At 42.2% G+C, this 27,932-nt stretch overlaps 1 protein-coding gene across 4 annotated transcripts; it reads right to left on the reverse strand.

Moving 5' to 3' along the window:
- Window positions 1–258: 258 nt before the first annotated feature.
- On the reverse strand, window positions 259–27,932 carry rab28 (RAB28, member RAS oncogene family). 4 transcript variants are annotated; one of them, XM_035162018.2, is made up of 9 exons: window positions 27,843–27,932; window positions 27,451–27,602; window positions 21,889–21,985; window positions 19,095–19,183; window positions 17,107–17,236; window positions 5,873–5,976; window positions 5,711–5,788; window positions 2,976–3,077; window positions 259–1,720 (listed from the first exon to the last, which is right to left on the reverse strand). In XM_035162018.2, the coding sequence occupies exons 2-8, from the start codon at window positions 27,523–27,525 to the stop codon at window positions 2,982–2,984; spliced, it is 669 nt and encodes a 222-aa protein (XP_035017909.1). In that variant the 5' UTR covers window positions 27,526–27,602; window positions 27,843–27,932; the 3' UTR covers window positions 259–1,720; window positions 2,976–2,981. The 4 variants fall into 4 exon arrangements, with proteins under 4 accessions (XP_035017909.1, XP_035017910.1, XP_047196606.1 ...); XM_035162019.2 differs by having other exon boundaries at window positions 27,749–27,905; XM_047340650.1 differs by having other exon boundaries at window positions 27,451–27,905.

Consider the following 27,932-nt stretch of genomic DNA (forward strand, 5'->3'; position numbering starts at 1 on the left):
ATACATGTAGGATGGAACAGACTCCTGCAGACATGTATAACATCTCCTTATATCATTTTATACATAATATTACTGCCTTCAATGGGCTAAAGTTGTACAAAAATGTATTATTAATTACTTGTTAAATACCTTTAAACTCCTTTTCTGAGGAATCAAACATCAGTTCTTTTCAACTCACGCTGGTACTATATTCTATATAAAATCAATTTCTGCACAAAGGATATCACAAACACTCACAGATGCACAAATCACGACTTGTTTTCCATGTCGCATTTTTTATTCAGAAACACAAAGCTGTTTTGCCGTATAACATCAACTTAACGTCTAAATGTACATTCATAATATTTCAAAAGCAAACGTTTTGTTTAAATGATCAGAATTCATAAAATGTGATGATTTCTAATCTTGGAAACAGAGCAGACAGGTTTTTACAGTACAAACATTATGTTGCTCATATGACCGATGAATCTGAAGTTGGTCAACACATGAAATCCCATCACGCCGTCATGTGGACAATAGTTTGACAAACAAGTTTAACAGACAACATCTACATCAAAACTAACAATTCACAAACTGTAAAACAAGCTCATGAAACGTGGTCAAAATGAAGATCCAGTTAAACATGTAATGTTTCATAACCATTCATCAGATCAAACTTCTGTTCTATAACGGACAGTTGAGTAGGCTACGACCTAAGTTTACTTTTAACTTCAGCTCATGCTCAGCTGGACTCTGGTATAGTTCCTGTATCATATCCATCTCTCTTCATCAACACTTTATCAACTCAGTGTCTGAACTGTTCTCTATCTGTGAATATGAAATACTTAAACATCAAACTTCTAGAGAACGGACAGGCTACTGAAGCAAAACACATGATTCGGAAACAAAATCAAAAGAATATAAAATGTAAATGTTGATTTGAGGTTGTAAAACTGAAAGATTTCTCTGTAAAATAAAAGTACATGGTTCACATCACAGCCCCTAATTGGCAACGTAAAGAGATTCTAACGACTACTTCCCTTCTGTTCACCTGAGGAGCACCACAGACATTAAGGAAACATTTGGTTTCACCTCCTCTGTGTCCCATTCGTTCACTTTGCAGTCGTAGGGACAGAGACAGATTAAACAAGTGCAGATAGTATTTTTATAGCTTTTATTTTATATATTTCATCATTGAAACATGCTCCTAGTAGCAACAGTAGAGTTTGATATATATATAAAAATATTGTCAACTACCAGAGTGAATGATTATAGTAGATTTCTTCCTCTCTTTAACAATCGGCTTCATACTAACACTTAAATCAAGTAATTGCTTAAAGAGTCTTTATAAAAATCATAGAAATGGAACGAGAGCTGCGTGTAAACACAAACAAATTAGGTCCCTTTGCCTTTTTTAAATATTCAAACAAGAGGCCAAGGCCTCAAAATCACACAGTCTGTTCTTCATCTCCCCCGAACAACTGGCACACAGGAATACAGAGAACACACTCTCCAGAAACTCTGAAATAAGGAATACTGACTGAAGAATTTTAGATATTTAAGTGTGTGTGTGTGTGTGTGTGTGTGTGTGTGTGTGTGTGTGTGTGTGTGTGTGTGTGGTTGTGTGTGTGTGTGTTGTTGGGGGATGTCACTGCACCACACACATGGAGCTGCGTGGGGGGTTGACTGTCCTGGCCACGGTGTCCTGACTGTAGTTCACAATGTCTGCCTTCACCACACGCTGAAAAAATGCAAACACACAGAATTGAACATGAACAACGGCGTTAAATGCACAAGGATTTAATGACATAATTTAAAGGATGTTTCTGAAACCTCGGATGCAGCAGAGTTCTAGAGACTGAGGAAATATCCTATGAATAATAATAATATTAGCTGTTTATTACAGTTATATAACAAACTGCACACTACAACTTCAATTATCATTGTCAGAAATTTCTACTTTATCAAAACAATACTGCAAGAATAGAGTTAGCTTAGCTTAACACTAAAAACAAGGGAAATGAGCTAGCCTGGTTCTGTCCTAACCGTAACAGGGTTAGCGACACTAAGCCTGATGGATGATGTGAAAAAATGTGAAAAACACAAACTCTGTTGTCTAACCCTGTTACTGTTTATAAGTTCCCAACTGGACTATTGAAAACAAATCTGCTGAACAGTTGGTTGAGAATTTGATCACGTCCAGAGGATTAATTCAGTTTTTACTGTAGATGAGCACCAGGAAACAACTTTGTGACAACAAAAATGTTGCATTTCTGTAATTTTTCCCAATAAAAGCATCCCTTCAGATCCCTTCAGGAGAGCTTTTAAGCATCAGCAGGAAATTTGCAGTAGCAGTTAATGAACACAGCTCTGATATGGCTAAAGGAAACAGAAAAACAAGTACAAGCAATGAAACCAGACTTTAAACCATAGTAATGCAGGTAGAAGCTGAAAGAAAACGTTATCTGGATATGAAATGTCCTGTATCAGGATGTGAGACTTTGGTCATGTCACACAGTCATGAGCTAACTGGCTATAGCTTTATATGTCATTGATAAATATGAGATAAATATGATAGAGATGCAGTTTTTCAACCTTCTCATCTAAATAAAAGATCTTAACAATCCTGGGTCAAACTCCAAGTGGTGACTTAATGGTGAAAATATTTGTGCACTCCTGATCCAAACAAGTCAGGAGGAAGATAGAGGTCAAACTCGTATCTGTTCCCATCATCAAGGGTTTTCTCAACAAGCTTAACTTAAGACACAGCTTAGATTCAGACGACAGTTATTATAAACTCTGGGATAACTCAATATAACAACAGATGTGATGTGATTATGTCGGGTTTTCTCTACTTTTTCTAGAGCTCTAATCTAAAGGCATAAAATATGTCCACTACCGTGATTCCACTAGTTAATACAAAGCTACTGTTTAACAGATATATGACCGAGGGACTGAGATATATCTGTGAATACGATAAAACTGTGGAGACATACTTCAAGCTACTGAACAGAACATATTTTGCTTTGCTGGGTGTTTTCTTGACTAATGGGGCCTTCGTCCTGTGGGTAGTCCACCAGCTCAGCCTTCACGATCCTCTGAGCGGGTTCAACACATCAGAGCAGCCGAGCGATGGATGTAGGCAAAGAGACAAAAAAAGAAAAGGGGTGGGAGAGGAGGATGAGGATGAGGATGAGAGGAATGAAGACCAAAGTCAGACAGGGTGAGGACAACCGGGAGGAGAGGGTGATAGAGTGAGAGAGAGAGGATGAAATGTGAGTAAAGGTGAAGCATGCATCAACTGACAACAAGCAGACACAATGAAAAAAATAATATGAGGCAAGAATAAAACTCAGATTGATAAATTAGTCTTTAGCTCCCACAAAGTGTTTTTTGTTCTTCCTGGAGATTAAACTTATCGAGCTGCACAAGGAAATGTTCTTTTTTACTTTGAAGAGGAATCCCGGAGAAAAACTCTTAATGCAAACAAGAGCTACAGGCAAATAAAAAAAAGAGCTCAGAAAGATGGGTTAGTGTAAGAAGTGATGGATCCCTCTCCCAGGAAAATCAAAGTATAACAGAGCACATTAACAAAATAACAACATGTAAAACGTTCCTGACTAATGACAGTGTCTAACATACATGGAAATTGCTCATTTTGTCCTAAAGTTTTCAAATTAACAGTTTACACGGATATGAAACATCACACACATATACACAATCTGGAGATTAGTGGCAATTCAAGTTCAAATCAGTGTAAATTAGATTATAACGGTGAACCAGGCTGCTGGACTCTTTGCTAAATAACCGCAGGGGAGACGGCCACATGGCTGAATACCAAGTCCTGGTTGGCTGCCTGATTAACGAGCTGCCGAAGCCTGTTGTCGGAGCCAGTGAGTGATCCGCGGCCTCTGTATCTGATCCTGCAGACAGAGGAGCAAGATGGAGAGGGCTGCCAGGCAGAGGTAATACTGTCAGGGGTTGTGACCCTCATGTTCAGCTCTGTAAACCTGACAGCTGATAATGAGGCTGCGCTGGCCCCACAGCAAGACCCAGAGCTGTGAAGTGTTAAAAGCTTCTCTATGACGTTCCTTCTCCTGTGCCACAGAGTTAAACAACAGACATGTGAGATTTGGTGTAGATCCAAATGAAAATCCAGCTCTAGTGAATTTAAACTGGGTTTTATATGGGGACTGTTGGCTCCTGGTGGACGTACTGGGTGCCATTCTAGTTTATCTTGATGGAAACTGATCAAATAAAATGATTACATTAATCAGTAATGGAAATAACACTTGGTTGCAGACTTATCATGTGGTGTGTATTGAATGCAGTCAAAACAGTACAAATGTATAACTTAGAATTTGGAAAAATAATGTTATAATTCTGTGAATTTTGTGTGTTTCAGTGAACTGGTGTTTGCCTTTTTCCTTGAAGAACAACCTTGTATCTATCCACTCAGCCGGCTTGATTAGCCTGGATTAAAGCACTTTGCTTCTCTGACCGAGCTATCAAGGGAGGAGAGGACGGGGGAAGTAGACAAACAGCTCCATTAGTCAACGGTCATTTATAGTTCGTCAGCAGTTGATGAGAGTAGAAGGGCTTGAGAATTTGGCCGGTCCTTCCCCTCCATGCTCTCCCTTCTCCAGAGGTCCTGACCTCTCTGTAGACCCCAGGCTCATCAACCACTACCCAGCCAGAGTGGCTCCAACTGGTCATATCAGACCCAGGATTAATGCTTCTGGGGGAGGTGACCTTGTAAATTCTACAGCTGCCACCACTGGGCACCTCGGTCTGGCTGGCAAGCCGAGACGCTGCTTTGGCCCGAAACAGCGGGAGATAACCCAAATAAATCAGACAGACAATTCTCACCTCCTCACCTCTACCACTGCCTACCTTTAACCTCTGACTTCACGTGTTAATGTGGTCAATGTGGGCGTATTTACAGATGGGCAGTGTCCGCAGCACGTAGACCATCACCGGAGGCAGACGTAACAAACTCGTGTTTACACAACAAGAGGTCCTTTACAGTGTGTGGTGACCTCCACTGACCTAACACACTCCCCGTGACCTCCCTTTAGTTCAGGCATAACATGACACCTAATACCAGGAGAGGTGAACCCAGACACATACTTTCACTCGTTTAACATTCAGCTACGAGTAAAAGTGGCTGGATAAGAGCAGAGCAAAATCATAGATAGGAGCAAATAAACTATTAAATGTTGCTGAAGAGGGAGCTGCGTAGACATTTCAGAGAAGTTTAACAGACATCGATGTTTCATTATAGACGTTTTCAGACAAGAACTCCAGAAAAATGTAGCAGGAGATTGTCTGAGTCAGAGGCATTCACCACTACAGAAGAATCTCCAGAGCGTTCAGGTGGCGTCTGTGTGGAGCATCCCGGAGGCAGAACAGAACATTTAAATTGAGCTACGAAAATAAGATGCACATTATCTGCCCTCATCACCAAAAGCCCTCCATCTTGTTGTTTTTCTAAGTTGATATTTCAAGGTATCTGCTACATGTTTGGCATCTTTGTGTTTGTTTGTCTGCCAATTGTTAGAAACATCAACGCACCCACTCATAAGCGATGATTTGTCCTACTGCATTCTCACATGGGCTCTCTCAGACATTCTACTTTACTTTACTTTACTTTTAAACTTTAACAGTCACTACCAATAATTTCAGGAGAAGATCTAGAGTTCGGTGCTTGTCTAAGCAGCGTATGTCTTACCTGGGACTGCTCTATTTCTGCTTTGTTTAGCTTTACACCAAGAATCTCAGCAGCCACCCTCTGGAAACAAAGATTCACCTGGAGAAAGAGATAACAAGAGAGAAGTTAAGCATCGCGATCGTCTCATTCTGTTTAATTCTTATTGATTGAGCTGGTACCTACCGAGTCGCCCGTTTTGGCTGATACAAACTGACTGATGAGGCTGTTCTCTTGGCAAAAGCGCTGGTGTTTGTCAGCCTTCACTGTCCTCATGTGCTCCAGGTCGACTGTGGATAAAACACAGTGTTACACGTTAGAAAACCTACAAGAGATAGATGGATAGATTTATGCAGTGGTTACACAGCACTCTCGCAGGGTTAACTGTCACATATCAGAACATAAACACAAAAGATAACTGTTTACACTTGAGTTAAGATGGGAGGGGGTCTGCCTAGTGTAGGAGGATGGTGCAAATAAAGAGATGTGAAAACAAAGTGTAATTCAGCTTCGGTTTCACGGTGCTGAGACTGACAGTGGTCAATTCAGTCGCCTGGAGCTTCCCTCCCCAGCTGGTATGAAAGCTTGATATGACACATTCCTCCGTGTAAGACTAGTACAGTTGCACCCTGAAGCCATGAACCTCTGTTTGACCCGAAACAGACAAACCAGCCAGCTGCAGAGGAATACTTAAGAAACAATACGCGGGTGACCGAAGTCTTCAGGCTACACTCGCAGTGAGAGTGTATGATGGAGAAAACAGTTTGACTTATGAGCGTGCCGGTCTTTAAGGTGGGTACGCAGGCCCAAGAACTGGGTCTGTCACCTCCACGCTGATTTACTGAGAGCACACAATGACAGCGCCTTCCTTTTTAGCTATTGTGATCGCGTCTCAGTGCATTCGACTCCTGTGCACTGATACTAGGTGCTTTGCTTCTCTCCTTCCTCACTATGGGGTCACGCTGGGGTCGATGGGGAAGGTCACCCGGGGGTCTTGCTGCTGAAAGCAATAGCTTCACTCTTTATTTCTGGCTTTGTGCAGAAAGGCGGCCACACCCGCTATCTGGTGGATACAGGCTACTGTACGGTGTTGCGTTTCTCTCGTCCCCCCCGAGTTTTTCTCTTTGTGTGAGGTTTCATTGAAGCTGTCAAGGATTTACCCCGTTCTCATGCCCTTGTGTGTGTGTGTGTTTGTGTGTGCGTACGTGCGTGCATTCGTGCATTAGGAGGATAAAGCCAGAAGCAGACAAAGAAAAAGAAAGATACATATCAAGGAAGAAATGTAAACACTGCACTAATCCAGTGTTATTAATATCTCAGTAAGTCATATGACCCAAAAATGTTAAAGGCCAATCCACAGAGACAGAAAAATGTATTTTTAAAAATTGCATTGGACTAAAACTAATATTACCATCATCATAAGTGACATATAAACACAAACCTTTCTGGGCAAGGGCTGACACTTTTACAACTACTCAATATCCAGGGCAGACTGTCACGTCTCTGCCTGGTGCATAAACACTGCTGTCTCATAGGCGTCAGCGGGTTATTAATTCCAGTCATTAACAGCGGAGGTACCCAGCATGCTACTAGAAGTAAACTCGACTAATCCTTTGGATCCTGCACACTTGGGAAAGGTTATCAATCATGTGTCACAGTCAGATTAGCCAACATTAACAGAGTGGCTCAGGCGCTATGAGGTAGGCACGTTACTATAAGTTTTTTTTAAAAGGGTTCTGTCCGTGGGCACAGGTTGAGCATCAGGTGGAGCGATACACTCCACCGATGGAGAATCAGTCTCAGATATCAACTGTGAGGTTTCACCTGGTTGTTATAACATCAAAATAACTTATCATATCAAAATTTACAAAAGAAAATGAACACAAACAAGCATCAGTGCTTTGGCTTCACTTTTGGGGAACCGCCATGTTGTCCATCTTTATATACCTTTTATGTTCAAGACAATCATTTTCCAATACTATGTTGATCCAAAACATTTACTTGCTTCAGTTCCTCAATCCTCCACTTTGGTGCACAAAATAACTAAATAAATAATATTCTGGATCTAGTGAACTTCAATGTGGTTTCACGAGGGGATTGATGTGCCCTCTACTGAGTGCCACTCTAGTTTTGTGCATGTTCTTGTTACTGATCATGATTTGTGAACAAGTAAGTAGCTCCTTAGTTACAGAGTAATACCGTTAATTCACCCACATTCTCACAAAAGAATTTAAAAGCATGTGGCATCTGTCTGTGTATCCTGAATACAAGACTAATCCCAGTTTCAGTGTTATGCTCCATTTTTCTCCCTAATGTACCCATTTCTACTTATCAGGTCAAAACAATCTTCCTCCGATGATCTGGTTTCCCTCTGTTACTGTCAAACTGTACATCAGCTTAACAACCCCTAGGAAGTGACTGCAAACACGAAATACACTGTTTAGGCCTCTGAGCGCATAGAGATAGTGGAGAGGATCATCACTTGTCAGGAGCGATGGCTCTCCCTCGCTCTGGTCACCGTCAGTGTTTATTTAAAAGGTCTGCCTGTCACTGCACTGGACTGCAAGACAACAGTTAAAGATTAATATCTGCTGGATGAATTAGGCTTTTACCGTAAAACAAACCCCAGTTTGTTATTGTGGTGACCTATTACGTAAGTGGGAACACAATCAAATGAGAAGAAAATATGGACGATCTACTCCACAAGTTAGTGTATGTGGGGATGGAAGCTTAGATCCTTTATGGAAAGAATCCTCTTCCTGGCAGACCTGATTATCCTGAAACCAGACAGACTTGGAGAGAGGTTCACGTCACTAACAGACCTGAAATTAGTGAGGGGGTTGGACTTTGGTTAGATTGATCTGCCTGAAGCAAGCTTTGAAACCAAAATCCTCGCTAGTTCTAATTCACTGAGATGAAGATGCAAAAACTGCCAATGACATAAATTAAATATCTAAAAAAGCAATGATGAACATTGTCACTATTGTTAAAGTGACTTTAATTGAGATTATGAGAGGCTGTTCAAATGCTCACAAGTAATCACAGGTGGCACAAAGCCAAGGATGGGGGGGGATTTGGTGGAACATTTTGGGGGGATCCCTGTTGTTAAAATGACAAATCCAGAGCACTCTGGTGGCCAAACGGTTACAGTGCATGCCACAATAGCACGGCATCCATGGTGGTACATAGCCCTGCTTTATTCCTGGTTTCCTGTCTGCCTTGTAAAGACAACGCCACAACAAACACCTGACAGTGTGATTGCACTATCCAAATCTCTGACACAGAAACATGGCACTCATCGGGACAATAGGTTCATGTTATGGCCACAGTTCCTGAGAAATTGTGGTTTGTCCATCATTAGGCATCACAGACAGGTCTAAATATTACAATACCCATGAGACTAGTTTGCCATTGCCATAGGAAAATAAACCAGTCACAGGCATCAATCAGAACAGTAGGGTCACAGTAAAACTTGTTAAAGAAATATGCCATCATAGGTGCTGCATTTTATCAAAAGTGACACAGAAAACAATAGTGACGTAATTTACGATGTCAATTTTCTTTTATATTTCTCAACTACGTCATCTTTAGCTCTCGCCTGCTTATGGCGGGTCACATGATGCACCTTTGGAAAAATTCTATGTTGACAAATTCAAGGATGTGTCCTCTTTAGACTTCACCAACACATTCAGCAACTTCAGCAACAATAAGCTAACAGCTCTTTATTGGCTAACAGCCCCACAGTCCTGCTGTGGTGTGGTCTTCAGGGGTCTTTTTAAAACTACGCTGTGATAACAGAGACACCTACTTACTGCTCTGCCAGGTCGGCTGCTGGGGACCAATTGGAACAGTTTACCCAGCTAGCAACAGCCAGAGAATAAGCTTGACATAACACAGTTAATTGTCGACAGCCTCGCTTTAAACTAAACAGCAGTTGGTGCAGTGGGGAGTTCGAGGGCTGCGAGAGGAATGTGTGAGCCGTGTGTGTGTGTGTGTGTGTGTGTGTGTGTGTGTGTGTGTGTGTGTGTGTGTGTGTGTGTGTGTGTGTGTTGTCAGAGACCTGGGGCTCTGAGGGGTCATATCCCATTAAGTGAAAGTTACAGGATTGAGCCTAATCAACCCCAGGGGAGAACCTATCACTTCCAACATTACCTCACACTATGCCTTTAAGACCCTGTTAAGAGGGTTTGCCTCAACTTCCCCTCAATGACGACCATGAACCAATTCAGACTGTATCATGAGGTGAGGATTATCAGACCAGGTTACAAGCATAGACTGGATATACAGATGGACCACGCGTCTCCACTTCCAACGCATTGTACAAAAATATAGCTAATTATCCTGCATACGGGTGCTGCCATCTTGCACTTTAACAACAGCCACTGACTGCACACTAGTGATCAGGGTGTGGCAAAAGCAGGATGCCTCTGTTTGGTCAATATTACACCCATCACCTGTGAAGTGTGTGACATAAGTCTATATTTAGTCTTACAATCACAGTGTAAAAGCTAACGTTGCTTATTAGACCGTATAGAAAACCTTCACCATCAGTCACTTGTACATTAAATGTCCGTATTACTACTCAGCTGTTTTTGGAGAACAAACAAGTGAATGTCTCTGACGTCTGCTGATCACATAAGACCACTGGAAGCTGAGACTAGTCTGACGCCTCTGCTTTTGTATCACATATACTGTTATGTATGTTTACCTCATTGTTTGAAACTTTTAATATGGACATAAAACATTGCAACATTATACTATATTAAATATTATATTAAACTTGATGGGAATGAGGGCTCAGACTCTTGGACACCACTGTATTGACAGAAAATAAGGAAAAGGCTAAGAGGTCCCCTTTAAAAAGTCAAAAAAGCATAATGAATCATCCAGTGCGATGTCTGATTGAATTAGACTTGCATTTAACTTTCACAGCACAAGTGGCTAATAAAACAAATGACTGGTGGAATTTATGTGAAGCATTTAAATGCCTGAGTCCAACTGCTCTACATGACTTGGAGAGAGCTCATAAACACTGAGGGTTTTGAAATATGAAGGACGGGAGACGTCTGTACCTGCATTAAAATATGGACCACAGATTGAAAAAGGCATTCAATAAGTACTTTTTCTCCCTCGAAATAACCCTGGCTACCAACCACTTTAATTCATTTTTGTCATGAGTACAGTATCATACAGAATTGCACAGAAAATGTCGTGTTTTCTTTACTATTCAGACGCTACGCAGCCATTCAGAAGTCAAACGGTGCTCTTGCACATTTCATTAGACCTGAACAGTGTGGTTATTGTTTACAGTAGGCAACGTTTATTCTCTGAAGACTGGAACATCTACATTTAATGAAAAAAAGAACATGACATTTGAAATTATTTTAATATTACCTTTGGCTTTAACAGATCATAATTCCAGCATCAGTGTAGTTTTGCAATACTGCAGCAATCTGTAGAAATTGTATACGGCTATTATTGCCTCTGGACATTGTACAACTTGTGGTGGAATAATTAGAAATAATAATCAGGATATTACATTTTCAAGCTAAGCTAATAATATTATCAGGACTTTTCTGAGTGAGTACAGACAGATGAAGTGCTGTTACTAGCCGGGTGTTGTCGAGGTGAGCAGGGCCCGTGCACGAGTCCTCGGGGGAATCCTGACAGAGACAGAGCGCTCTTTGTGCTGGGGAGCCCCTGCCCCGGTGGCCTAAAACGGGCTGGGACCATCAGGGGACTCGCTTTCCACTAGGTCAGAAGTGTTCTGTCGACAGTTCATTGATCACAGCTCATCTTGTCATTCGATCGTCCTTCGCAAAACGATGTGCAGACACACACACACTTGTGCAAATACGCACACAGGCATTCACACTTTAAAACATAATCAGATACTCCACAGCGGCTAGTAAAACAATGTGGTCTTCCTCCTTGGTCAGGGAATTTAAAAGACACAGTGTCCTGCAGTAGCTCTGCAGGCAGGGAGAGAGCTGGAGGGCCAGGCTGTCGCTGCGTCAGTAAAACCTGGGGCAGAGAGCCTCGCAGGCCGGGTTAACGGGCTCCCAGGACTCATGAAAAGTGAACAAAAGACCCAGTTCTGAGCCGACCGCACAAGACGCTGCCCGGGGTTTCACTGGCCATGTCCTCCAAGCTCTCCTGTCGCTGTTAAACTAAGTGGACTTTTATGGGTGAGCAGTATACATGCCTCTGTGAGCCGGCAGCGTAACTAGGAGCTATAATAATTATACGGAGCACAGGGGAGCCTTCATAATTGTATGCGTCGCATCACTATAAGTCTACTTATAATTATTAAGTCCATCTATGAGCAATAATGCATTGAACTGGCCTAAATATCCAACAGCAGCCAGAGCAGTGAACTGTAACGTGGAAAGAGCGTTCTGCTCATGACTGCCTGAGCAAACATCAACCAAGTTAAAAACCTGAAACAGAAGCAGAATGCAAAGACAGTGATGTAATAATTTAACACCACAAAAACTAGATTTAGCACCAACAAAAAAAGAGGGGAAAGCTGTGTTGATATCCCGCATACATTTATAATATATGTGGATCCTGTGGATCCAGATCAATCGGTTATTTACCCAACCCTGTGTCAGCAAGGCCCCTTCCAGGAATTCCTCCATATCAATGTTGTGGAGCAGCAGAGAAATAAAGTACAGGCTGAGCGTGATGAGGGTTCCAGGCTGCCTTCAGGTCAGGTGGCTAAGCTGCGCTGTGCAGCTCAAATGGCCCATGACATACCACACAAGAAGGTATTCGAAGACTGATCATCTACTGCATGTGCAACAATATTTGCTTTATGGATGACCAATATGAATGAGGACTTTCCAGGCTTCGACAGGCATGAGAGTCAAGAGAGATGAGTGCGGGGACCAGAGCCGGGTCAAACAGTTGCTACAATTAAATGTCAGCGTAGCATTCATTTATTTGATCACCAGGTTGGCCCTCTGTGGTATTGCTCTGTGAGGGAAAGACCACCTATCTGATGCCTATGTAGGCTTAAATTAACCCTTAAAGTATTTCTTAATCACTGCTGGACACGTGTCAGCTTCTGCAGCTGGGATTTTACACTGACTTATCAGCCTCAGTGAAATACAGCTGTAATTCTTCAGTCATCCCTCTGTTTCCTTGGTGTAACCTGAATCTCTATTTCCCATCTTTTCCAGACTCACAGAAAGACAGCAGGCTACAGTCAGTGCGGTTACTGAGACAATTTGATACACACGTCTCGGCTGACCCTTTACCTTAAATAAAATGTGAAGAGAAACAGGAAACACTGGATTTGCTGTAAACTGTAAACATTCCACATCTTTACCCAACCATACACTATGCCTTACTAGGTCTATATACTGTATATATAAGGTTTTACAGTGTCGGACCTGTGGTCACACTACCCACAGTGCAACACAGACACTGCTGACGTGTTCATCTCTTCTATCTGGGGAGGGGTGTGGGTGCTGGGATAAGAGTACTGGGCTTTTGTCCCACCACATGTCTATTGTGGCTAAACCTTTCCCTTGGGGGCAATTAGGACCTTTTAGTTTGTTGTAAGAGGACCTAAGTAGGAGTGGGTTGAGCCAGGAAAAACATTTTTGAGCTAAACCAAAAACAGAAGCACATTGAGCTCCTCTGCGCTCCTGGACTTCTGAGCATCTCTCTATTAAGAAATGTGCAGGCCAACACTGAACAGACAGGAACTGTGGCAGCTTTACTGGGGCAGGGAGGTGATGGGGGTGAGAGAGCTGGGGAGGGCAGGGGGCTTCAACTCCACCTGAGGCCTTGCCAAGAGGGCAAACAACTCAAGACCAACAATGTTGGTGGTAAGGACATGCTTCAGGAGAATCAAGAGTTAGGGGAGATCCATGTTTCGCTTTGGCTTTCTCATGGATGGATGGAAAACTGCAGAGAGAGAAGTGCGACTGGTAACGGTACGTGGCGAGATCTGCTGTAGCGTGCAGAAAGCAAACACACGCATGTTGTTTGACACAACAGGGACAAGGAGCCAATGAAAAGACATTACTGTAAGTAAAGGCAGCTACAGACGAAGTGTTAGTCTACACATGTGAGAGATAAGAGTTAAGAGTAGGTCTGAGAGTGTGATTGAAAGAGTAAGTGTTTGCACAGGGGTGAAAATGAATGTGCAAGTATGTTTGAGAGATTGTGCGAGATAGAGAGCTGGAGAAGAAAGAACTGGGGGGAAAGAAACAGAGCCAGAAGAGAAAGGCAGGTGAGACAGAGTAGAGTCTACAAATTGTCTTGATGCGGGGACCTTATCTCCCTGCTGCAAGAAACGTTTCCCATGGCAGGCCTGAGTGGATCGGCAGTGAACGGTGTTCGAACCTCTGAGTAAGAAGCCATGAGTGATGAGGAGGGGTTAAGAGAACTGAACCCATTTAAGTCACCCAAATAAGGGCTGTACAAGCCTATGATGGATGCTCTGGAGTTCCTGAGGGAGAGAGCGCTAGAAATGGGAAGCGAGCAGGGGTCCTGCGATCCCCACTTAATAAAAACAAATTGGTTTGATAAACGACACAGGCTTAATGTCTTACGAAGAAATATGGGCACTAATTTCAAACAGCAACGCGAGTCATTTTGACATATTGATGATTCCATACGGTGATAATGTGTGTTTGTTATGGCACACGAAATGATTCCAAATGTGTATTAGGACGTACAGTTACTTCTGAGGAGGTTAAGTTTACGCGCCAGTTACTTTGTTGGTTGGTTTTGTTGTTTTTCAGCAGGATTACACTAAAACTAGTGACCAGATTTCAATAAAACCCATTAAAGATTTGGGTTGGATCCGGACTAAGGGGATTTTGTATCTCTTTCTTTAGCAGAGATATGGTATTTTGTGATACAGGGGTTTCACACACATTTCACAGGGAATTATTAGTGTGTGAAATTCTGTGCATCTTGATTAAAACTTAGGGGTATTGCACTCTACTGAGGGTCATTCTAGTTTATTTAAGTGCCCTTAAGTCCATCTCTGATCTAAAGAACAAACACTCACTAAAAGGCCACATGCAGCTGTTGTTCAGCAAAGAGCAACATAATTCATAGTTTGAGTGTCTTGCAAAGAACACAGTACTTTTTAGACGACTAAAAATTAAACAGTTGAGTGGTGGAGAAGAGGACTGAGCACTCATCTCTTGAGAGATTCCTGTGTACCATATGGTGTTACGCTGGGCTGCCCTATAATAAACAGTTATAGTATGTTTAAACAGAACAAGAGCTTAGCATTCTTCCATTAACCATGTGTTCCCAGAAACTCCACAAGTGTGTCGCTTTACAGGAGTGCATGTTTCTGTGCACAGCTGCGACTGTGTGTCATTGCATAAATAATTGTGTGCACATATGTGTTCCCTCAATAAAACATTTCATTGGCTTCCTCTCTGAATTGTTATTATTGTTATTACAAGTGATGCCATTGTTTTACACGAGGCTCTGGGCAGCATGCAGAGGGCATGGGAGTCCAACACACTGGGTCTTAACAAGCACACTTAACCTCAGCCGGCCACACTGCTCCAAAGAAAGGAAAGGTTGTTCCCCGGCAGTGACATGGCACAGGAGGGCAGTCAGGGCAGGGTGAGGAGAGGAGGGGACAGCATCATTAATGAACTACTCGTCTGGTCCATAGGCTCAATTACAAGTACACAGTACACTGTGTAAGGAAGAAAGTGTTTGAATTAAACTAGGAGACAAGCACAAGGTAATTCAGGAAAATTAAGCTCAATTCATACAAAAATGACATGTACTGTTAATAGGTAAAACAGAGTCATGTTAAATTAAATGAAAAAAAATACTTAAATGTTATAATACTGGATCAGGTCTTTTAGTATATGATTAAAACGCTTTCTGCTGCAGTCTGCACTAACCAGCAGTGTTCACCTTAAGTTTATCGAGGTGGGAACACTAAAGATTCTGAGTGGTGAAACAACACAATCTCCCCCAGGACGTGCCCTCACAGAGACATAAATCTGTTGTGTTTTTATAAGCTCCTTGTTATGTCTGTGCTTCTATTTTAGTTTCAGTCAAACATCATGGGAACAATAAGAGGGAAAATCTAAATTCTGCTCTCAAAAGAATGCTGAGTATTCATATGTTACGTTCTTACTGTTAATGTATACCAAGTACTCATTTTGAGTAAAAAAAAACTGAAGCGGTATGATACAGAAAAATGTCAGTCAGGGGGCAGAGGAAAAGTAAAACAAAAATTTAGGTGTGGACATTTCTAACTTGATAGCTAGACTAACTTTCTTCAAGGTCCCTGAAAAAGAGGGAGTCAATGGGAGGGCCCTGGGATCCATAAAGTCTCACAAGGTAATTGATTGCTCTTAGCGGGGCAATCTGTGTGGGATTTTGTTTTTCTTTTTTTTCAGCCGGCAGGAACAGAAAAAACACACATGGGCCATTTTCAGCAATAGAGCCATTAGGGGGAGAGTGAGTGTGCGAGTGTTGGGGTGAGGAGCCTGACAGCGGGATGTACACTACTTAAATATTACAGTACACACACTCACCCACACACCCAAAACCTAGCCTAAATACAGAGGCGCCCACCGTTAAAGCCGGGGCATTAAGAGATGCAAACGGATGCGAAGACAAGAGAATCTGCTCCAGACAGGCGAATTAAACCGTGACCTATGCTCCCCGTTGAGTAACATTAGCGAGAGCTTCCTGTGTGCAGGCACCACTCTGTTGACCGTTCATCATCGCCCGGGAAGGTGGACAGTCACCATTACACACACGCACTCTGACGCCTCACTTTACAATAACACGGCAGCAGCCATGACTCCACATCTGTCAGGGGGATGTTTAAAAGGAGTCATCATTATTACTCTTTATTTTGGAGATAGGTAGAAGGTGCAGGCCGATAGGAGGAGAGCCGTCTGGTTAACGTCGAGTTCCTCTTCTTAACCGACGACTCTAGTCAGGAGCACAGGCTCGTACTGGGGAGGGGGGGGCAGATGGGTACTGACTGGGGAGGAGGGAGGGGGCACAGATAAGCGGTGCCCCAGGTCCATTGGCCCGGGAATCTTAAATCATCGGCCTTCACTCCCAAGATTTTCCTAAACATCAGCTCTCCCATCGCTCTGGAAAGCTCACTTTCTTATCAACTGGCTTATCAAACCGATCAGTTATCTGCTGCTCGAACAAACACGTCTGCTACCATCAAACACTCACTCCTCCACACACAAACACAGACACGCAAAATGAAACATGTGTCAAGGTGAAGTGGATAGGGAGAAACTCTCTTCATTTTAATTTCTACTGAGTTCAAGTAAGTAAAGTGCTATCCAAACTTGATGGACTACACCGACATTTTTAAAGTACAGTATTGTTTTTTCCCTGCTGAAAAACTATTACTTTGTGTGTGTTTGTGTATTTATATTAAAACTCACTTTTGTTCCCCACTAAGGAAACAACAGGCTGGACGTCAGATTCCTCGTTGGCCTTCTTCACCATGCTGAACCAATCCTCCAGATTCTCAAAGCTCTGGTAGTTGGTGATGTCGTACACCAGGAGAACTGCCTGCGTTGGAAAAAGCAAGAGGAACAATGGTGAAGGATGTGTCTCACATTTACAATCATCCACTGGTAAATTATGGATGCGAGTATACAGTTTCACTTCATATTCCTTCATGTTAACATTAGTTAAATACTGAGTGAGCATGGGAACAGTAGGTGGCACTGCTCCTCTTTTTACAGTCGGGGACACACTCCCTTACTCACACATCATCTGTGGTGCGTGACACTGTGTAAATTCACATGGATCTGATTCAAAATGGAAATAGTGGTTTAAATAATGAACAATTCACAGTTTTAAAAATGCACACTCCAATTTCAGTGCAGAACATAGGTTAGGTTTGGTTATCTACTGTCTGAGCTAATGAATTAAAGCTGTCTGGCGAGAGACGTTTTCCTCCTCCCTTAGTTTTCCTGAACACTGCACTCTACAGAGACAGTGCTGCAACAACAACCAAAGCCAACACTGAGACTAGAAACTGTTTACACATAAATCAATCAACGAGTAAACACAGATACAAGAAGTGTTGGTGTGATTCAAGGCGAATCATCTCATTCCTCAACTATCTAACTATAACTTCTGCTTTTTCTTCAGGACGGGATGTGAACACGGGCCAAGGTAAATGGCTCTACTTTTACTGCGTGATGCAACACGACATAAGGGGTGTCTGCTGCTTTTTGTTCGGCAGACACGCGCTGTCACAACACGCGAGGATGGTGACGACAGCTCGCGCCTCTGACAATTACGGCGAGTCTCTCCGAAACAGCTATGATTGATTACAGGACGCACAGTGGTGAACAATAGGTGTGAAAGTTCCATCCGACGCCGACGAGAAACTCTGCAGGCAAAGTGTCGTAATGTGGTGGTGATGTGCGGGAGACTGTGAAAGAAAGGCTGGAGACTGGAGAATATACACACTACCAGGGTGCAGTTTAGACAATGGCTCAACAAACACTTCAAAAAAGGTGTCGCCTCCATAATTTTCATGGCCATGTAGATTCATTAAAAAAATAAAACCTACAATTATTCTTTTCTCTAGCGTATACACCAAGCGTTTCCTTGAATAGAGCTGGTGGACGCGTCTCTTTCTCGTGCTGCACTACGCTTTGTGGATTTGACAAACCACGGCCTTTAAGTTGGCCTCTTCACACATGAGATGTTCTGGAGGTGACAGAAAGCACTCCTCTAAGGTGACACAGCTACCTGTCCATGCTGAGGTTGTTGGCACATAAACAAACTGGGATTCAATGACAAAAAAATATGTTGTGTTTGCCGAAAGCTCAGCAGTATATTTATCTATTTCCCTGTAAATAGATAATTTTTTTCACTCTACTTTTTCATTACTAAACAGCAGCATTACTTTAAATAATTAGTGTATAAAAGTTTAATTAAATTTGGATGTTTTTACAAATTTGGGGAAATAACAGTGTACACGATTGAGAATGTAGTTCAGAATATTTCTATTGACCTTCAGTGTGCAGTATTATTAATCATCTTTTGTCCGGTCTGCCAGTGAACATCAACAGTAACGACTCTGAAAGAGGAGAAATATGCTGATTCTTGAAGCTCTCTTGACCTGCTTCGCCCACTGTGAGTCCAAATGACGGTTTATTATGATTTGGCTCCACAGGTAGGGAGTGGCCGGCTCTGAATGAAGCTGCCAGAGCTGTAATAATAACTCAGACAAGAGTCCTGTGACTTTTTAACCATAGTGACAAACATCTGTAACATTTTGTTTTGTACATCTACACATTTTTGCTGCATGTGCGAGGAAATAAAAGACTGAAGAGGCGCATGAAGATGTTTGTGAGGCAGAATAAAAAAACAACTTCATAGGATTATGTGTGAATTTGTGTGTACTTACATGAGCTCCGTATACGTATTTATCCAGCATCTTCCCTCCTAACGTTTGGCCTCCAATGTCCCACACCTGCAGGGTCACATTCAAATTGCCTACAGTGGTGGAAAGAAAGAAAGAAAAAAAAAGAACATCTTACTTTGTTTTCCTATATATTCTTTCATCTGCAAATCACTTAAATTTAAAAACTAATTCAACTGATAATACTGCAATTTGTGGGATTCCATTGCAGATGTTTTTGTCCTTAACTTGTTTGTTTTAACAAAGCTCATAATCCTTAGGAAATAACCAGTCAGCGGTAACTTGACTCTGTATTTTGGCCGTGAGAGTTCTCTAATGAAAGTCCACCTTGTCGATATACATAATGGAAACAATAAATCAGCGATTAATGTTTCATGCTCCGGGCTCTCGCCTGGCAGGTCACCAACACCTCACGTCCAAGAATAGCCAGCTCAAAGATCGAAGGGGGATGAATGGGTACAGTTACCCTCTAATTTAAACATCCTCAATACTCAGAAATTACTTCTTATTAGCCTGGGAAGACCTTTTTGTATTGTGCCATTTCCTGCCAAGTGAGGAAAGTGAGGAGGATTATGTGCTGTTAAGGAAAATAGCAATAATTAAACAGAAAATAGGAGGAAAAGAAGACAAGTCCTAATGCTTGTGGAAAGAGAAGGAGTGAATGAGAGAGAGAGAGGGGGAGAGAGAGAAAGACGGGCACAAAAACCAAATCCAAATAAATATTTTCTTCCTCTGGAAAATGAAAGGGGTGGTTAAAAAAAAAAAAAAGAGTCAAAAAAAGAGGAGGAGGGCGGACCAGACAGCGAGGAGTTTATGTTGGTGTGATGAGGGCCCTGCGCTGGGCTGGAGCGGCGATGGGGAGCAGAGCGTACCCTGTGGACACGGCTGGACGATTCAACCCTTCATAAGTCCCCTTTATAAAGCGAGGGAAGGAAACGCTGAGGTTCACAGTCGCTACATCCAGACTATACAGTGTCAATGTAAAGCTACACTGAGGAGTGCAATGAATAACGGTTAAAGAGCCATCCCCGCCCATCCTCAGACTGGAGCTTTATTTATGTTAGAGATTCACGCTGACTCCACCGACATTTCCCTGCGTACACTTTGCAAAAGCAGAAACTGCAATTGTGAGCCCCATAGACTTGTAATGATAAAGAGGTCAAAAAAGGAGCATGTGGATAAGATAATTGTTCTCTGGGTGTGACAGAATCGATCAAGTGAATTTCTCCTCAGGTCAGTTCCCTCCACCGCCTGTACCTCAGTGTTTTGCACAGGCATCTGGAAGAGGCATTGTTATAAGAAGCCCGCACAGAGGAGGCTGTTGTGTGCCAGTCGGCCTATCCTCACCTTTCCCTGCATCGGAAAATGTACATTAAGTTTGACAAACCGGGCCTTCATGGAGAGAGGGGCCAACGCTGGCTATAGGCTACTCTCCCCCCCCCCACTGCAAAAGACCCGTACGGCCCCATAAGAACCCGGAGAGCCACACAATCTCTCCAGTACAAGGCAGGGTGGGGGTCCTAACTAAGTTTGGGACCACCCAGCTCGCAGAGCCACCCTCCGATTCATCAGCTCATCAACACCCAATTCCCTGGAAAATGGGACATTTAACAACTCCGGTGTTCGTGTTGTTGCTGCCCCGGTGATACATGTACACTACATTTAAACAAAGCTTACAGTTACACACTTGAGAGAGCACTGATTGTTTCAGGAAAGAAACTTACTGGAAAGAGAAGTCAAACGATTAACAGCATTCAAGTTCATTTTTTAAGAAGTCAAGCCCAGCCTGTGCTTTTAGTTGGCTCTTTCATTCTGACTCCACCACAACATTTTTGGGGGTTTAGTTCTCCTAAGTCTCATAAGCTGAAACTGACACAAAATCAAAATAGAATCCTTCAGCCAACTCACAAATCAGCATAAATTTTACATTTAGCACTTAATTTGCCCTCGCTTAATGTTGTTTTATTAGTAATGAAAGAATGGAGCCACTTTGCAGATTTCTGGAGCTTAGGCCTTGGCAGAGTTTGAGAAATGCCATTTAAGATGCTGAAAATCCCCATTTTCACATGGTAGGAAGTAAAACTGGGATCTAAATATAGCATTAGTCAATAAACATATATTTTACAGATCTAAGGGGGATACAGAGTGTGGCTTTATTTCTGCGGGTTCAACATAAACAAATAAAAACATGAATGTTTTATGTGGTGCAGGACAAAGATCAGCTGAACTGGGGGATCAGCGATATGGATATAAAATGTTAATGTATTTACTCTGTACTGTGCCCACAGAATTATGAGCAAGGCTCGCCCATTTGGACATAAGCTGTCCATTGGCCTTGTGGAGTCAAAAAAAAAAGGTTTGCTGTAAGCTCTGGAGAGAAGAGCTTTCAGAGTGAATAACCCTGAGAAGTGGCAGACACTCTACAATGAGGAGCGACCAGAAAAGACACATTCAGCTCCTGAGTCAACCTGAAGAAAAAAACTGCAGAAAACATGACAGTTCAGTAAAGCTGGAACAACAGGCCTCTTTGTTCGATTCAATACTTTTTCTGGCTCTTTTTTAACACTGATAATTTTAAGTACACACAAACCTTAAGGTCAAAATTACAGTAAAAACAAACAACCACTAACAATCAAGGCAGTCTCTCTAAATACAATCATCCCAAATTATATTGAATAAACAAGCCTGCAGACCGCCACTGCGCGCTTGTGCAACACGCGTGTCCGTGCTGAGTCTGTGCACAAGCGAACACTCCCAGAAGATTATGAAGGTGTCTCACCTGGAAGGCTTATTCTCTTCAGAAAGAAATCAAGGCCGATGGTTTGTTTGTATTGCTTCCCGAAGGCCTCCTGTGCAAACCTGGTGGCGAGTGATGTCTGAAACACAGAGACAAAGGGAGAGAGAGAGAGACGGACAGGAAATGAATACAAGCACGGCTCTGCAGCAATAGACAGGACTGAAGATATGTCACTCGAAGTAATGTGTTTTGAAAAGAAAATGCTTTCAAGCTAAAGGAAAATCTGTGAGTCTTTGCACAGCATTTACTTGGTAAATAATTTTCACACATATATGCACACTTCATAGCATAAAAACCAAATGAAAATCATAGCATGGCCCAGAGCAAAATGTTAGATGCTGCAAAACTCCTTCCAGAGAAAATATACAGCGTGTTAAAGAACTTCCTGAAAAAGTGATATTTCAGTGGTGAGCGGAAGAAGAAGAAGAAGTTTGATTTCATTCACACAGAGGGAGTGAAGTGCCAAACTAAGCTTTATACAGTATTTCAATTTCTAATATTTCTAAAAATACACAAGTATAACTTATCACATCACCACACTTCCATGTGATTCTTTTCCACAACAGAGCGTAGCCATAATTCACAGACAGAGCCCCGGTGAACTATGCTCCGCGGGGTTTTCATTTCATCATTACCAATCCATTTTAGGCACCGTCAAAAAACGTAGTGATTGACTTGAAGGTACGCTGATGTAATTGTCTGCCTCGTCTGCCGTCTCCCCGCTCAGCCGCAGTTGTGACAGTGAAAATCAACGTGAATTACAAAAACAGGTGCTGGAGTATGTGTCATGTCTCCAGACGGCAGACCTAATAATTGCCACAAATTATAAAACCTCCATCACTGTCACCGTTGTGTTTGAGGAGGAAAAAAATAGCATGTTAGGGGCTCTCCTGAAATCCATGGGAATCCATCGCGCAGGCTTGACATGCCAAGTTTAATTCATTTTGATGGATGAGGATAGGGGAAAAAATGAAGTGCTGAATGTCTATTAGCTATCTTTAGAGCAGTGTGCTTACATAAACACAACAGAAAAGTGAAGCAATGGGACTCTCTGAGTGTTCATGTGGCAGCAAATGCATTTTAATGTGGTACTTGACAATCACTGAGGGTTAGAGGATTTAAAACTAAATTCTTTCTTTTAGTCCACTAAGCTTTCACTTGAGCCGGTGTCCTTATCTACCTCCATCATGCTCAGAGAGTTTAGATTCAACCAAGTAACGCTTCAAATTAGACTGGATTTATTTCAAATCACTCCTGGGCAAACAGAGAGTAATTTAATTGAGAAAACCCTTATCACTGTTTACCCAAATATTTGTCTGTTTGGATTTTTTGTCATGATACCTTTAATATAAAAGCATTATGTTTACTCTAGCATGGATTATTAAATGTTATCTTTTAATTTAACCCATTAAATATGTAATCCTGACTTTTACGAATGGCTTTCTTGATTAACTTGTCCTTAGAGGTGCAGGATCAAGTTTAATCCACCTAATTATTTTTAAAAGTTCCCAAAGCTGCAGACTTTTTTTTAATCACAGTCTGCAGAGCGTGTCACAGGCTCGAGAGTGACGGAAAAATTACTAGAGGTGACTGACGCAACAAGGAGAAAATCGTCCATTTAAGTAGCCCAAACAATCACTGACAACACAGGAATAACAAGCTCGGACAGCAAAAATGTATTCCACATGCTCGCGTTGGCCTAGTCGGCCATTTGTCTTGGCATTCCAGTAGCTTGGCTCTCGTCCCTCAACGTAGACCTTTTTTTTTTCCCACCGTACAATTGGAGCTAACCAGCGAATGTAAAAGCTGGCGTAACCCTGACACTCCAACAGAGAACAGCACAGGGTCACCAACGATACCAGTGCCGGGAAATGGGGGAAGTTCTACTGTAACAAGAAACTGAGAGAGAGGGAGGGAAAAAAATATGGCAAGCTGATTATGTCCATGTGATGCAATGCATATGAGGGAGGTTGTGCATTTTTGGTATCAAAACTGGCTCTTTATTCTTCTTAAACAGTCAAGACAGACAATAAAGTTGGTATTCTGCAGAAGAGCTCCTCTGTAAAGATCATTGCTGGGACACCGGTTAAAAAATAGACCTGTGTATAAGTTCGGCCTTAATATGTGAGCCACCATGTTGTTAAAACATCTTGCTCAGGTGGACAAGCCTCCCCAGATCTTCCGCTCTATTTCTGAATGGACAACCAACCACAAGCGAAAATACCGCCGAGAATGCTGTCCAAGAAAAACTGATCCGATTGCAATTTGCTCAGCAAATTGACATTAATAAGGGGGGAAACGGCATTCAAGATGTCAGTCAGTGGTTCCTACTCAGAATGGGGGCAGGGCTCCTGTTTTCTGCCCAAAACAGACAAGCAGGTAAGTCATTCAGACAGTGACGAGCTGACACCTGGCAGCCGCGTGGGGAGGGTTATTAATGTAGCGTATCTACTGGGAACTGAGTTGTGTGTGTTCTCCGCATGCCCCCCCCCCTTACCCCAAAAGAAAATGTCCAGAATGAGAACATTCATTTTTCTCATTGGGTCTCACCATTACTGCTACATTCATTTTCTTTCTCCCAGAGGAAGCAGAGATTAGTTATGAAAGGGGATGTGTAGACGAAAAGCACTTGACGTCTCCTCCCTTGCATTCACACGCACTCATCTGGGGATTCAGATGCAGTGAAGAAGAAACTTGGCTGGATCGTCATGACAACCTCCCTGCTTTGCTGCAAATAATTGTTTGGTGTGGCGGGGGGGAAAATTCCCCTGTTGTGGATGTTACCAGTCCCTTTTTAATCTGCCTCTTGTACTTATTTTAATGAACATAGAGAAGAATTCGGTCCAGTGATTTTGAAAGGGAAGAGGAACAAACAGCCGGTATGAGCACGGAGCAGATTTACCACAAAGAGACACAATAAAGTAAGAAAAAGTATATTTGCTCACATTTCAAAGTGTTCGCCCAAAACTCTACTCCCAGTATTCTTTTATCCTATCAAATGAGATAATAGCCACGTGTCTCATTAGGGTCGTCCAGATACAATTTTCTTAAATGGAGCAAATTCCATACGGGGAGAAGAGAGGTACACTGACGGACAACAACCACCAGCTGCCAGAGCCTGACTAAGCACTAAACTGTAGCCTTCCTTTATCAACTAGCACACTCTGTTAAACACCAATTCTACCCCGAGTTCCCTGAGCAGCAGCCGTGTAGTGTTAAGAGTTTGGGAATGTGAAAGTTCATCAAACTGCTTTATTTCCTATTCAACACAATTCAAAGAAACATTTAATCGAAACAATCGAAACTTTAAAGGGGAAAGTTAAGTTGATGTGTGTTTTTCTAAAATGTTTTACTTGTCTGTGTCATTTGAGCACATAAGTCTAAATTTAATGGCAAGTAGAGGCATGGCTTGGGCAAGATATTAACAAATGAGTGTGCCAACTTGTTATAAAAAGAATTAGCCCTACACATACAGGGCTCTGTATAAATATATAACAAAAATATATATGCACCTTTTGACCAGTAACCAAAAACAAGTAACGGCAAATAATTTCTTCAGTGTATTGAAGCCTATAGGCTCAGCTACAACAAAGCACCACAGGCAACTATGTCCAGTAGAAAATGCAACATAAGACCTCGATGGATCTTTATAGGTTCACAACAAAGCATTTAAATCCTTATTGCTAAATTTGAATAATAAACAAAACTACAGATGTCCAATAACTTTTGTAAAAGACGTCACTGGATTTATAGAAAGTGAATACAAAGTGAGAAAAAACTGTTTTTTAAGGTTACATTTTTTTCCCCTGCTGTTCACATGTATTTCACCAATTAAAGTTTAAATTTAAATTTGCTTTACCAATAAAAAGCAGGAGAAATACTGGGTTATTTGACAACATTATTTATTAATGTTACTGTTATTGTAAGCTTATTCCTCTGTCTATTATTTATTACTACTATTATTATTTATGTTAAGGATTTTCCATATTTTCTCATACTTTACTCTCTCCTATCGAGCTTTCAGCCACCTGGAGCTCTAACTGAGATCAAATCTCTCTACCTCGTTTACACTACGTCTGAATATTGACCAACCCAAGATCAGTGTGAATGAGCGACCTCAGGAAAACTATATTATGTAATACACAAGTGTACTTAACACCAGGACTTACTGGAAGCTCGGGCTGGTGGTCAGGCGTGAAGTCAGATTTTGTGTCATTAAACTATCGCAGTGTTTTTGTATGATTTGTGCTCAAATTAGTAGCTTGCTAGTTTAGCAGCTAACAAACTGTTGCATTCATTAATTTAATGAAGAGTAAACAGCTATTTAGCTTCAGTAAATGTTGGATTAAGCAAGAAAGGGAATACGGCACAAATTGTGCAGGCGACTTCGAGCGTCTTTAACCGTACACGTCTCTCACTGCAGACGTCTGCTGACATCAAGAACGTTGCAAGTTCCCGAGTGAAATCTTGTCAACCTCCATCCATCATGTGGACTTTCTCCTCACGATCGAGTTTCTCCAGTCTGAGAAGTGGGTCCTCTTGTAGGTTACAACTCAATAAACAACCAACCTGTTGAGTTACAGTCAGAAACACAGGAGGCCATGCTAACAAATATTTACATCCATCTGTGCAGAGGAGCTTTTAATAAATAATAATTTAACAAATGGCAATGAAGTGAACTGACTATTTAGACAAAAGCAAGGCTCTATATTATTCCTTTTGTACAATATGGCCGTTACCTGTCCTTAGTACCACTAACAACTGTCATAATCCACATAAGGTTTCCAGTGCTGAGTAGTTTTATGCGTGTGGAAATTGCTGAGGCCGAATCAGAGATGTGCATTAGTTCTGTTTAAATCAATTTTTTATAATTGTGTTTTTATGTTTGGTAAGTATCACAACTCAAGTATGATAAACCTGCTGATAGTAATAAGACTCCCCCTTAGCCAGGTGTTGACTATGCGGTGGTCATATTATTCTTCGGGGTTGTGTGGCTCAGGAAACATGACACGAACAGAGGGAAGAATTCAGAATGTCACAATATTCTAGATGTGGATATAATGCATCAGTATTTGAACGTTGTGTGTATTTGCTGTGCAAGGGTTGGGGATGTTTTCTGTCGTTTGTTTTGTCCATTTGCATCATGTACTCAATACACCCTGTATTAGTCATGTAGATAATACTTCAGACGCAGACATTTTACAGTACTGTGAGTACGTTCTTGTTGTGTACCTCAAGTCCATTTGCCTCATACTACAGTATTACGTTCGGTTATATAAGTAGTGAGGTTTTAAACACAGGACATTAACTTAAAATACTACATATTTGTATATTTAATGACTTTACGGAGCTACATACGTATTTCTCCACTGGTGTACTGGGATTGTTGTTAGCTTGTAGCCGGGTTAGCTACATCAGCGTCGGTCACCATGGCGACAGAGCGAGCTTCAGGATGAGCACCGTGAAGCAGTGTGTCTGTCTGTGTGTATCTGTGTGTGTGTCTGTTTGTATATAAGTGTGTGTGTGTCTGTGTGATGGTCTCACCTTCCCACAAGCACCGTCTCCAATCACTACAAACTTAAGCTGCCTGTCGTGACTTTCCTCCTCCGAGTCCGACATGACGCCGGGCACGCTTCCCCGGCTGCTCCGGTGAATCGAAGCGGTGAAACAACGGCACCAGTCCCCGGTCGCTGAATCTGAGTATCGGGGAGAATCACAGACGGATTAAACGAGCGTTGAGTGGGCAAACAGACGCCATTTTGACTCCACCGACACAGACTGCGCCGCTCGGCCTGATCCACTCTCTCTCTCTCTCTCTCTCGCCGCTACCGACGCCGCTCACCGACTTTCTAACGGTTACGACGAGGACTTGATATCTACGGAGAAACGAGCCGCGCGTCCCGACTCGTTGTTCCGGTTCGGGATGTTGTCATTACCGCTGCGAGGCCGTTTGCAGTTTCTCGTGGGGAAAAGAGCAGAACCGGAAGCGGCAGCCAGGGTCCGTGTGGTCGTGTGTGTGTGTGTGT

Source organism: Hippoglossus stenolepis, chromosome 7, assembly GCF_022539355.2.
Source record: "Hippoglossus stenolepis isolate QCI-W04-F060 chromosome 7, HSTE1.2, whole genome shotgun sequence".
Classification (NCBI taxonomy): domain Eukaryota; kingdom Metazoa; phylum Chordata; class Actinopteri; order Pleuronectiformes; family Pleuronectidae; genus Hippoglossus; species Hippoglossus stenolepis.

What these genes read in the sequence shown, in the direction of transcription:
- rab28 (XM_035162018.2), bottom strand. Translation starts at nt 27,525, where the DNA reads ATGTCGGACTCGGAGGAGGAAAGTCACGACAGGCAGCTTAAGTTTGTA. An exon ending in GAAGAGAATAAGCCTTCCAG is followed by an intron (nt 19,184 to 21,888) that starts GTGAGACACCTT and finishes CCACCACTGTAG; the next exon opens with GCAATTTGAATGTGACCCTG. An exon ending in CAGCCAAAACGGGCGACTCG is followed by an intron (nt 5,789 to 5,872) that starts GTAGGTACCAGC and finishes CTCTTTCTCCAG; the next exon opens with GTGAATCTTTGTTTCCAGAG.